This window comes from Martes martes (assembly GCF_963455335.1).
Source record: "Martes martes genome assembly, chromosome: 12".
NCBI lineage: Eukaryota > Metazoa > Chordata > Mammalia > Carnivora > Mustelidae > Martes > Martes martes.
The window spans coordinates 6670142-6683879 of NC_137900.1; the positions used below are offsets into that span (position 1 = coordinate 6670142).

A 13738-nucleotide genomic window follows, 5' to 3' on the forward strand; every position below is an offset into this window, starting at 1 on the left:
TGTCATGAATTCCTGAACCAGATACTCTTGAAAAGCCTCAAAACGTTGGAATTCTTTTCTTTTTCTCCCTTTATGTCACACTTCCTACAAACCGGTGTGGTGAATACTAAGAACTTATGGGAACATCCAGTACTAGTAAGAAGTCACTGGGACGGCACGAGACGGGCCACATGTCCCAATGTGCGCGGAGACAGGAGGAGAAGCGAAATCAGGTGGCCCCAGGGGCGTCCGCAGGCTTTCTCTTTTGCATCTTTGTCCTTTTTTTTTTTTTTTTTTAACTTTTCATCTGCTTTTTTTTCCCCCAGACAACACTTTCTGTTATGTTCCCAGCCAACATTTTAAATTTAGATTTTACTCATCCACACTTTGAAGGATGAAGCTGCCACAGTTTGGTTCATCAAATGCAACCCCTTTCTTTTATTCTTGTATTCTTGCTCTAGTTCTTTTGTTTATTTTCTCTCTCTTCTTTAAAAAAAAAAATCCCGTTAAATTGTGTATTATCAACCTCAGGGTAGTTTAATGATCCCTAGAACTTTATTTCTCAAAGGATAATCTTTGAACACTCAACATTTTTAGAAGTGTCACCTAGGAGACCGTTAGGAATGCACTACCTCGGGCCTCCCTCCACACCTATTGAATCAGAATCTGCATTTTAACAAGATGCCTGGGTGACTTGGGGGGTTTCGTGATACCTCGAGCCTGGGAACACTGTCTCAGAAGGAAGCTTGGAAAGCTCGGCTGAATCCTCGAGGCAGATTTCTCACCTCCTCTGAGGTGTGCAAGGTGGCCCCGGCCCTCAGCTCCTGGCCCTCTCCCTCATTTACACCTCTGACAGGTATTTCCGTGATTCAAGTGGGCCTGAACTCTTGGTCTTATTGTGAAAGTCACCTTGACTGTATCCACACCTTGGAAACATCTGCCAGTCTTTCCACTCGTGTGCATTTCCCGTTGTCTTTGAGCCATAAGAGAAGATATCAGCCCCCTATAATTCACCAGTCCATTCCCCAAGCGGCTGGCCAACTGCACCCGTGGCCACGCTAATGGGATTAATTGGTCTTGACCAATGAAATTGTAAAAGTGTATACCTCCAAGGGTCATAAACACTGAGGCTTAATTGAAATCAAATGTATATTTTTAAAAAAGCCTGTCCGGCATCCTAGAGTCCTTTCTGTTTGGGTTTTGTTGACATTAGTGATGGTACAGAAACCTGATCAGGAAAGGTTTGCTGTTACTACTGCTTTGAACACCAAGTGTGCTTTTCGGTACATTAAGTAGCTGATTAGGGGAGGGAAGTAATATTCTACTTGATTATTGGTTACACATATGGAATAAATCCTATTTTAATGGTGTCTAATGAGCCTTTCATTTTCAGATCCTTACACAAAAGCCTCTAATAGAAAGGGAAAGTAATATTTCAAAGGTCATCTTAATACCACTTAATGTCAACAATCTGTAATCAAGCCAGTATATATGCATGGTGATTACAGTCCGGTTGTGATCCTTTAAATATGAAGTAATCTCCTAAATTAGCAAAATGGTGTAAGCTAAGGTTCTCTGGGTTTGAGGCAATTTATACTTTTTAATTAAAGTTTGTTACTTGCAAACAGCCTGGGAGTTAGAGATCATTCTCAGAGTGAGGCTTCGCGTAATGCAGCATTTCCAAACCCCCCGAGATTTAAAGTTCCGTCACTTACAATTTCATGCATTGTTCTTGTGTGTTCTGTAAAGTTGCTGAAATGTGCAAATGAAAAGCTAGGGCCCCCCTTCTGTGCTTTTTCTCTGCAGGGGAATGTACTGGGCGCTAGAAACGTGGGGTGTGTTGCTGGTCAGGAGGCCACTGAGGGGAGCCTGTGGGCAATGGCTCTTTCAGAACTGTCTCTTTGCCGGGTGGCCAGTTACAAAGTCAGGAATGTTACACACTCTCGAGTGCAAGACTGGCTGAAACATTGTGCCATTCGCCGCGTGAATGGAGATGACCTGCCCTCACCCCCAGCCCGCATCGGGACAGGTTCCTTTTCGAGCCAGCGCTGCTGCTCGTTCACGTAGCTCTTGTGGCAAATAGAAGTGGGTGAATCCCACAGGACACTTTACCCATGTCAGGAGAGTTCTCCGAAGTACATCAACAGTGGCTACAATATGAGTGGTTTTCACAGATATAACATCTGAATCTCCTGGTGGGCTTGTTGGCACCCAGATCGCTGGGTCACCACCCCAGGGTTCCCCTCTGTACTTCTGGGAGGGACCAGGGGTTTGTATACCTGACAGATGCCCAGGGCCCTGGGATGCTGCTGGTTCGTGCAGTGCCTCTTTGAGAAGCCCTGCTCCCGCTGCATCAGTATGGACGCTGGCCCACCATACACCTGACCTCGCGTCCGTCTCGCCCTGAGAAAAGCTTGAGTGTCATTCATTGTGTTGCTCTCAGTGCCTAACACACATAGTAGCCATGCTCAGGGGCTTACCGCATACTTGCTGGGCACCGAAAACACCAATGTTGTTTACATGAAGTTACTAGTCTACATCAGACACCTCTCTCTGCCACCACTCCCTCCCACGTTACTGTCCTGTATTTGTCTTTCTTTGGCATTCTGTGTTTCCTCCTTCTGCTGTCCCCTTAGATTCTGAGAGTTTGTTTTTCTCTTGCCTCTTTCCATACGACCTGTATTCGAACCACAGGCATCCTGGGTACCCGGTGGTCGAGTTCTACTGGTCCTCGGTGCGTGGGTCTACAGACAGTCGGGGAAGGAGAGCACCTGAGAGGAGCCTGTTGGTCCAGTATTGCTTAAGGCCAGATTGGTGACTGTGGCACAAAGCAGTCAGGTGACACTTTGGACTTTAGATCTCAGGATGGACCTTGCGCGGTAGGAACCTCCTGAGAAAGCCTTTGGCTAAACCCAAGGAAATGCTCTTTCTGTGGTTCTTGTTTTCCTAGGTTTTAGATGTTCATTCGCAAGGCGGAACTCACTCATTAAAGATCTGGAAAACATGAAAAAAACATTAATACAGAAAAAAGCATCCATTTGCCCAGACGCCCAAAGCAGCCGGTTTGGGAGTATTTTGTAACAGTCTTTTATACTTCTATCTCAATGTTAGTTTATTTTTAATGCATTTGCATTTAACTGAATTTATAAATCTAGGGGTAAAATTGCCCTGAGGGAAAGGAAATTCTTGTGTTGAATTACAGGGTTATTCTCGTAATGAATGATAATGATTCATTACACAATTGTTTGCTTTCAAGTTTCATCCAGACACCATTAGAAAAATGAATAGCACCTCCTTCCTCTTCTCACAGAATTGTCAGTGTGGCGAGTTCAGTCAGGTGTGGTGCTCTCCAGACCGCCCAGAGGTGTTGGGTACAAGGCCCCCCAGGGAGCCCTGTGTCAGTTCCTCAGTGGCTGACTTTCCTGGTTTGGGGTTCTTGGTTTCAAGTGAATTTCTCCAACAAGAGTGACTGGGTGGTATATATTATGAGCTCCTGAGTCCAAGAAATTGCCTCTTGCCTTTATTCGTACAACCCAGTGGGGTCAAACCCCTTCACCTCTGCCCCTGACAATTGGGCAAGTGCGAGCCCTACAGACCCTGTCACCTTCCAGCCTTTCCCGCTGCAGAGGAGACCTGTGACATCAGCTGGATTTTCGTGATTTTTACAGATAATCTTTTGATTGTCTTTTTCAGTCTGGGAGCTCATGTTTTCCTCCCATCTTTGCTCTTTAAAAACAGGATGTTCTGAGATGTAATTCACCGTTCACTCATTTCTGAGTGTTGCCACAAGCCTTTTGGTCTTTGATCACTGTTTCTGCTAATAGTAATAATAGCAATTAATTAACTTGAACTGGACATTTTACTGGACATTTATATGGTCGCTGAACAGGAGAGAGCATGGAAACGCCAGTCTACCTTCCAATTTATGTCTGATCAAGTGGCTGGGTTCAATTAGTTCGAGGATGTGCGTGTCCCTCTAGTCCCTCTGTGGCAGATCTGGGGGTCTCGGTTGGGTGGCGCTCACAGAAACCTCATTCGTCTATTCTAAAGTGGGTCTCCTCCCCTGTGTTGGTACCTAGACAAAGCAGCCTTCTCTCTGACCAGCACCTGGGATGACTTGTGCGCGAGAGTGGAGGCTGGGGCTTCCCCAGGTCTGGGTCTGTACCCTAGAGTTGGCCCTAGGACGACATCCGTCCTACCAAAGAGCCTTGCTAGGTGCCAGACTACTGGCTCGAGGGTGCCGAAACTGCAAGCTCATTTCAGACCTAAGGGTGATCCACCAGGAGACTCTAGGTCAAATCAGCTGAGCCCCAGCAGTGCGCTCCCAGTGGTCCTTTGAGAGAACCTTAAAACCAGGGGTTTGGTTGGCAGAGGCTTTTTAGTCATGAATTGAGGGTTGACAGTGAGCCCCTTTCTTCTCAGATTTGAGAAAACCTGCAGAAACAAGCCACTGAACCCCTCTCCCTTGAGCGGTGTATCATTATATGCCTTTCACTGGGTTGAAAAAGTAGTGGCTTTGTCAGCAATCATCTTCTGTTCAGGCTAAATTTATTTTTATGTGAAATAGAAATCAGGAAAACACCAAAATTATTTTAAGCAAAATATCAAAATTGAAATAAACCAACATATGTCTGCAAAACATGTATAACTCTCAATCAAAAATAAGTGCAACTTTCATAAATTTCTTAAAATACTCCAGCATGTGAAATCTGGATGACTTAAATAGATGGCGTTATGACACGGTTGGTTATTCTTTCTCCTCGGTCCGTCCGTTCCCTAAACCCGGCCAGCTCTGGACCAACGACGCACTCTGTCCTCCACCATCTATTGTAATAAGTGAGAGAACCGAGGGATGTTATAAAATGTCTTGTAGTAAGGTTGAATCACATTGTTGATTTTGAATGGAAACCGTCTTGAATTTACCTTCTTTACTTCTGTTTTGTTCTTCCCGCTGTCCCCCACATTCCTCCCTAAGAAATGAGGTGGGGTTTTTGGTTTTTTTTACCTTGTTTTAAACACCGTTTCCATATTCCCAAATTTCCTTTGCAGTGGGAACTCAAATGGGATGAAAACTGTCAAAGTGACATCAGTATTCCGGGGCTTACTACCAAAAAGAGAGAGTCCCAGGATAAATGTCCATCTTACATTTTAACTCATGCACAGGCTTTCTGTAACACATTTTCTTTATTAGATTGTCACTTCCAGGATCGGAATCATTGTGAGCCTCTAATATAGTTGCTGGTATTTTACCCACAAGACATGTAGTAAAGAGTCCCATCAATAAATATTATCGACCAACCAATAAAGCATTTCTTGAAACCTTCGGTCTCTCATTTTCAATTCCTCTTTTCATGAACGAGGTAACAACATTCCTCAGAAAAACAAAAATAGGTGAAACTATCACTTCATTTGGAAAACATTCTCAGCAGTACATGAATTATGTTCCAGTTCCTTTTTTTAAGAGCACGTTAAAAACTTTTATCTCATTAGACTTGGCATCAGTGTGTACGCCAACAGAGTCACTCTTTGGCAGCTGAAAAACTCCTTGAGGTAGTTCAGGAAGTTTCTGGTCGTGACGACCCCACGGACACGAGCCTTTCTGGACCCTTGGTCTTCAGAAGCTCACCTTCACTCTCGTCCATCAGTTCGATTTGTTATTGTTGTTGTTCTTAGTTTATGAGTTGTAAAAAGTTTCTTCCTTCCTGGTTCCTTCCATTTAGTCCAATTTGGAACTGGAAAAGTGTGTTAATTTTTTAATAAATCTTTAAGACACGCATTACTGTATTTTTATTAACTGAGCCAGATGGCTCACAGCAAATTTTCTCTGACACAAGTAATCACAGAAATCAGTTTGGGACCCAGATCTGGTAGGGAAAGTGGCATGTATATTAGTGGAAAAATGCAGTTCACATCAATACGTTGGTATTTTTAGAAGTCACATTTGTTACTATTTTGGATTTCATCTTATTTTTTTGTTTTGTCTTTTACGTTTTAGACTAAATACATGCTAAGGACATTTCCCCCCTCCCGCCCCCCAGACCCAAACATTCGAGTTCCTTCTTAACAGCTAAAACTTGTTTTCATTTCCTTTTCTTTCTTTCTTTTTTTTTTTTTTTTTTTTGCAGTTTGAAGGTTGCAAAAAGGCCTTTTCCAGGCTTGAGAATCTCAAGATTCACTTGCGGAGCCACACAGGCGAGAAGCCGTATCTCTGCCAGCACCCGGGCTGTCAGAAGGCCTTCAGTAACTCCAGCGACCGTGCCAAGCACCAGAGGACGCATCTGGACACTGTAAGAAGGGCAGGAGCTTTCCAGCTCCCAGCCCCAAGTCCCGGGATGAGGGAGTGCCCGTTGGATGGTGGGCTAGTGGAGGGGCTTGCTTTATGGTCTGCAGCTTAGAGGGACAATGCCAAGGGCAGCAGTGGAAACTTGGGGAAGGTCCAGAGGGGCCTGTAGTGACAGGTTACTAGAAATCTCCCACCTGCCTGAGATCAAGAGGCTCCTTGGTGAACCTCTGTGTACAAAGCAGAGATGGGTCAGGGGCACATAGGAGACTGGAGGACAGAGAACCACCAGCAGGGACTGGGCATGAAAATAAGTATTTAAATACCAAGACATGCGTGAATAGATACCATACGCTATTGCTTGAAATAAGAAGTGGTTTGGTTTTTGTTGGTTTTGCTACCTGCCACCGCCCAGCCACCCCAGCCCTTACCCTGGTTCTTTTCTTTCTGACATAAGAGCTTTGAGGCTGGCATGGTTACCGAGTATGAACCTGGCCTTTTGCTTTAGAAACCACCTGGCATTTTCACCTTCAGGCAACCTGAAAAGAATCAGCAGATCTCTCCCCAGGACTCAGCTTCATTATGCCTCCCGTGCGTTAACAGCCGCACGTCCACTGACATAACCCGTGTGAGAACGACTGGTTTTCATCGTTGCACCTTAACTCTCTTCGTGCAGTACCATTTTGTTCCTTTCCTGAGACTCTTCTGTTTTCTGTCCTGTTGATCATCCTTCTTTGCATTTCGAGAGTTTTGAGGCCATTTTCCTTCCACGATGCCCGGTAGACAGTGTGCACTTTCTCTCCACTTAACAAAGCCATCAGGATCAACGTATTATACACACCACAGATCTCTTATCCCACGTTCTCGCAAATAATGTATTCATGACAGTACTTTTTCAGTGTTAACATTCTGATGTCTATTATTAAACTACACCAGAATTTGAATTTTGAAAAGATACCGTTATTTCTACACACCTTCTCATACATATTTAAGATTCTTCTGATGTTATAGTTGACATATTTATTAAATTTTATATTAGTCTCTATTAGTCATATTGATAGAAGTCATTTTAGCTATATGTCACATAACCTTTCTAAACAGAATTATCTCCTAATATCCATAAACCTGATGGTTTGCCTCGTAAATAGCTAGAATATAATTAGAGCACTATGGGCAGAGGAGAGCCCCTTTCTGCTCTGACTGAATTAAATTCAGTGATTTTAGGACCAACAGAATAGAATATGAAATGAATAAATTTGGTGAATAACGGGATTTTTTAAAAGGTAGAAATAGGAAAAAGAATAAATTATGTTAAAATGCCCTATGTTGTATGTCTAAAACTGTCTTGGTAGAATCTAATAAATTTTCCAATTTGTCATTAAACTTTATCATGGAAGAATGAACATTCACGAGACAAGATTGTCTTGAGAAATTGCCTCTACTCTAGCTAGTTATCTGTAGTTTGAAAGAACTATTGTGAGCCGAAGTGTTACGGCTCCACAGTACCCTTCTTTGCTTGGAGCTAATTTTAGCTAATCAGACTACAAGCATTTTCTGAAATCATTTTGGATTTTTTTTTTAAAAGCACTTTTTAAAACTTTTGAGGAAAGCTACCACAGATAATAATTTCATGATTTGGTTCAATGCAGTAGCTTTTAAAGCCAGCTACTTTTATTTTTTTTTTTTTTTTAAACACTGCTCTATTAAATCTTTTAAAACCATCGTCCTTCCTTTAAGGTACAGACCTGCCCTCCTGTTTAAATTTTTATTGCATTAGATGAATTGGTAAGCTCTTTTAAAATCACGTAAAAATTAAACATTTGTCTTAAAAAGCAAACTGTAACTGCTTGAAGAATGTGTTATTTAAATTCAGGCCCCCATTTCCTTTCATTAAGCACTCCTTATGCTAATGCTGTCAGAATTTTGGATGAAGTATCTTTCTTCAACTCAATGGATTCTTTACTTATTGGAAAATTATTTGCTCCGCAAGGATTACGGAGTTCATAATTCTAACCCTGGAAAGTGTTATTGACTTATTTCTCTATCAGCATCTTAATATCAAAACAGGGGGAATGATTTTACAGTACATGTAGAAACTATAGTTTGATAAAGTGTAGCATGCCACTTAAAGCTTTGGTAACCTGAGGTAAAATGACCCGTATACCAGTAGCCCTTGGACCAGCACCAGACATTGCTCGCTTGGCACATGAATCCCAGGGGGCCGACAGCAGGGGAGAGAGGGAAGCCACCTGGGAGGAATGGTGAGTATTCACGCCTTCTCCAAGAACAAGAACATCTCAAAATCAAGTACAGAAATCACATTACCCATTTCTTGTCTTTTCAACCCAAATAGTAGCGACTGTGGTAATAATAACGATACTGATTTATATAACATGTTAATATTCCTAAAGTTTTTTTACATGCCACATCTCCTGGAGGGCTCGAAATGTGAGTTTATGTGGTCACAACTTGACTGCCGATACAGATATCATCGAGTTCTCCCCTAAAGCCAGGGCAGGGTAGGGAAGGGAAGGCCGGTGTGAGAACACCGTGTGAACTTGGGAAAGAAAACTGTTGTTTACCCAATGGAAACTCATGGGCAAGGGGGCAAGTCAGCCATATTGGCTGACTGTTTGGAAAACCTGAGAAATCGAGAGCCTCATTCATCCACTGTTTATGGTCAGACTTCTCATACGTAACACGGTGCCCAGCACCCCACAAAACCACGAGACCTGTTGAGTGATTGAGTCAATCAGTCAGTCAGGGAACAGATACATCGCACTTAGAATTCATATTGGGTGTGTCAAAATAAATTATATATTCATGACTTCACCTTGCGGTTGGAATAAAAAATGGCAAAAACAAAAAAGCGAATCATAAAGATGGCTTTCAGCAGGGGAAATAATGTAACCCATGTCTGTCTTGGCTCACAAAATGACAAGCATGCACGAGAGAACAGGAACAAAACATAAAGAGAAAAAAATCTGAATTTTTTTTCCTGTTTTTTTAATTTTGATTTGATGGGTTTTTTTGGTCTGCTTTTGTCTTCGTTTTTGTTTGTTTTGTTAATGACATAGCAGGTTCCTCAAGCGAGACTCCTCTTTTAGAGACAGGCTTCCATATTTCCTCCTTACATTTAAAATCATGTTGGTGGGGCACCTGGGTGTCTCAGTGGGTTAAGCCTCTGCCTTCGGCTCAGGTCATGACCTCAGGGTCCTAGGATCGAACCCCGCATCGGGCTCTCTGCTCAGCAGGGAGCCTGCTTCCTCCTCTCTCTCTGCCTACTTGTGATCTCTGTCTGTCAAATAAATAAATAAAATCTTTAAAAAATAAAATAAAATAAAATCATGTCGGCACAACTCTTAAGTAGTCTCACCAATGGAGGTCCAGGGTAGATGAGGGACTGTAAGTTGTGACTTACGAACCCAGTTTATCTTGTGATTTTTTTTAGTGTAGTTCTTAGATTAGACAGAAAGATTTGCTTTATTTCATAATTTAAAAGCCATACTCTCCAACCCTTGGAGTATTTAGTTATTACCATAGGTATAGCTGCTATATTTTGAATCCATGTGCAGTGCTCCCATTCATTCATTCCTAATCATTATAGACTAATCACCAGGGACCCATAAATTAATAAGATTCTAGACTCAGCCTTAGGCTCCACACCTCACATCTCTCAGGAGCATGGGGGACTTGAAGTAGCTAAAACTAGTGTTTTCAATGCACGCCGCCAAGGGCTCAGGCATATTACCCAGGCTGAGTACCAGGACTCCTCTAATCCTGTAATCCCTATAATAATATTAATTTTCCTCTGGCTGAGTTTTCATGTATCTGTTGTTTGAAAGACCTGTTGTCTCTCACTCACCTTCCACTAATATCCCCTTTTAATTCTCTCCTTCTTTCTTTCTGAATCAGGTTTCCTCTGAAACATTCCCAGTCTTTTCTGGACTTTCCTGCAGCTTCCTTATACCTGAACTCTTAAAGAATGTGTGTTTCCTAGTTTCTGACAGTACCAAAGATTGTTTTCAGGGGAACATAACTGTAAGTATGACTAGAGATGCTTACTAATAATTTCCACATCCAAAAATGCCGCAAGAGGTTTTGTGGGAAGAGTGAACCTCTAAAGATGTCTCCTTGTTTCTTGAAAGTTTGCCCTCCTCTTGGCCTCCGTGCGAACTTACTGGGCTTTCGAATTAAAAAGCACAAATATTACCCAGCATTTCACCTCAGTCACTTGGTGACAGTTCACGCTCTGAAGTCAGTAGTCTGAGTCAATCTTCGCCAGTCACCTTTATGATTTAACTACAGTTGGTTTCTTTTTTTCTTTCTTATTTAGAAACCTTATGCTTGTCAAATTCCAGGATGCACCAAACGCTACACAGACCCAAGTTCCCTACGAAAGCATGTGAAGGCACATTCTTCCAAAGATCAACAAGCAAGGAAAAAGGTAATTTTGAAAGAGCATTTACCCAGCCAGGAAAGGCACATTTAAATTACTTTTGCAGTAGTGGGACCGCGCGCGGGGCAATAGAATTCTTACACTTCTCCAGTCGTTCCATGCATTAGATGCTTTGGGGAGAGGGACATCTTCATGAAGTAATAGCAATGTGGTGGTTTACGCAGCTGATGTAACCAGATGTGAATTTCTGGGGAGGGCTCGTATAATAAGAATCAGAGAAAATTAGTGAAAGTCCCCTAAACTAGAGAATGACAAAAGGCTTTTATGGAAATTACATCCACATAGCTAAAGAAAATTGAATTGGGAAAAACAGCACAACAAAAACCCTTTCTGGAGATAAGTGCTTTTTCATAAAATATCAATTGGCTGAAACCATTTTAGCTCTGAGGGGGAAGGTAGGTGTATCTCTAGGATAAGTACAGAGCATCCCTGCCTTTAAACTTAGGAAAAAACACGTTTCTTAATACGTACTGTGTATGGAAATACGAGAAAGGAATTGAACCTAAAATTACTTTGACATTACTGAGGAATTAATGCATCTTTCAGAGTACACAGAAAGCATAGCATCTTGGATTTGGAAGAAATACTAAAGATCAATGAGCCAACCCACCTGACTCTCTCTCGCTCTTGCCCTCGTAAAATCTCTAGCAGGTGGTTGGTCATGTTGTGCTCCGTACCTTGAGATCTGAGGAGCTTACTACCTTTCAACGCATTTCCCAGTAACTGAGTTTGTAAGTTTTGGGGCCAACAAGTACCTTTTGACCATGGGAGAGAAACACAGACACACTGAGCTGACCTTAGGTTTTTGAGTGTTTCCTTTGTGTCAAGTACTGATTCATGTAAGGGCACTTTGTGACAAATGTAAGGGAGATTTAAGATTTAACTTATGTCAAGTGATTTAAACCCATGATGTGATCAAACCCTATGGCCGTGGTTTCAGGTCATCAGTGCTTCTGCTGAACTAGAATCGTGCATTCTTTCATGGTTTATGGGGATTTAACACTTTTATGTTGGGAAATGCTGTGTAGTCTTTTTTTTTTTTTTTTTTACTTGAGCTTTTTCTTCCTTGAGAGGTGTTAACACAATGCCAGTTGAGGGCTCATATATGGAAAGAATTTGACCTCTTCCTTGTGAATGAGAAAAATGCCCAGTCAGAAAGATTGGAAAATCTTAATTGCATATAAACCCACTCTTGTAAGTCAATTGTTAAAATCATTTTTTCCTCTATAAATACAATGAAGTCTCTTTTATTGGAACACAGTAAACTGATAACAGATGATCATTATCAACAGAGGATAACAGATGATGAACTAAATATATCCTGTATTGAACAAGTGCAAAGGAACTGCTGTGTGAGTTAATGATATAAACAAAGTTGTAAGGAGGATACTTCATCTTTTTTAAATAACACCATCCTGTTCGCTATGTCGGCAGGACCACTGCCTATTGGCTTTTGTCATTATCTGTGTGTGTGTGTCTTGTGAACTTGACGTAAGTTGTCTTTGTTGAAGAATCAAAACCAAAGCAAACCAGAATCACAACTCTTGAGAGATTTTTTTCTCCTAAGTCTGACCATTCACCCCTAAGTTGTCTGAAATATATCAGGTTTTACCATAATACCAAATCCATCATAAGATTGGAGAGCGCCTTCCCTGAGAAAAACAGCTGCCTGGGACAGGAAAGAATGCAGGTCCCACATCCAGTCGAATAAGCCCCAATTCGATAGTCCACGTAAGAAGGTGACCTGGGTTGACAGTAGGTATGGAAACAGAATGAGCTATTTTCAGGAATTGTTAATTAATTGGTTTCCATTGTTCAAACGTGGTGTGTCTCAGCCTCTATATAAAGGAGGGATAGTTCTGATTGTGTGAAAGATTCTTGAAGCACTAATATAAAAAAAGAAAATCAGACCCCGAGACTACAAAATAGAAATGTGAAGACAATTTACAGACAGCCTTCAACAGTCAGGCGGTTAGGTAACAAGGATATACTTTCGAGGAGCAATATTATTACTTAATATCAAATATTTCAATATTTTTTCAATCTCGTCTTTCAGAAAATGAGATACTGTGTCTGCAGTGATTAGCTTTTGATGCTGTGCACCCTGTTCCTTGCAAACGGGTGAGCTGGCTGTGGCTGCCGTTTAGTGCCCAGAATTTAGGGACCGGTTTACCGTGTTTACTCTCCAAATTTTAACCTGTTCTTTTAATCTGAAGATTTTAAAAATCTGTTACGAATCAGTGATAAATTAATCTGTGGAAATTAAAATGATGAAAGTTGCTCCATCCAATAAAAAGAGGAAATGCTACTCCCCAGAGAAGCTGTGCAAATGAACCCCAAATCAGGCAATCCACATTTTCAGACTTTGTGCTGGTGTACTGGCATGGAATATTTACACGGCACGATGTTGTTACTAGACCTTGGAGAGATTCTAATTGCTAACTCACTTCAGTGCTTGGTATTTGAAATATTTCCTGGCAGCAATAATAAAAAAAAAAATAGAAGAAGAAGAAAAAGAAGAAGAAGTAAGAAACAATAAACCTTTTAAGGCAGAATTAAGATTATTTATGACTTTAATTAAAAATTGAAAACTGGCATCATTTCAAAAAAGCCTTTACAAAAATGTGAATTCATCAAAAATAACCATAAAAATTCCAAGGTGATAAAGGCACAGTGGAGTAATGGTCCCAGCCCTAGGGAATTGTTTTGTTGAAAAGAATAAAACCCTTTTCTGTCACACCCTGTTAGTCATGGACTTGTTTAATATACCCTGCCTGCCTGCTTTCCTCTAATCCTCTTTTTAACCTCCCCCTGGACACTAAATGACATTATTTTGGTCTTAACGTTGCCGGCTTTCTGAGGCCCCACTCTGAAACCCAGGCCAGTGACAAGGCACCGTCAGCCAGCCGTGAGACAGACGTTCACTGGGGGAGGCAGAGTCCTCGCCAGTGATGACCTGGCCATGTGCACATGGCCCTCCCCACACCTGTTGGAGCCTAATGAAAAACCAAAGACCTGAA

The 13738-nt window shown here is 41.7% G+C and overlaps 1 protein-coding gene across 1 annotated transcript in view; it reads left to right on the forward strand.

Annotated features, from left to right (window-relative positions):
* GLIS3 (GLIS family zinc finger 3) overlaps positions 1-13738 on the forward strand; it is a gene marked incomplete at both ends in the record, with an annotated part of 427960 nt that overhangs the window by 325479 nt on the left and 88743 nt on the right. Inside the window, 2 exons of the mRNA XM_080820268.1 lie at positions 6105-6266; positions 10596-10706. Of these exons, the coding sequence (XP_080676394.1) occupies positions 6105-6266; positions 10596-10706 (273 nt within the window). The remainder of the gene's footprint in view (positions 1-6104; positions 6267-10595; positions 10707-13738) is intronic.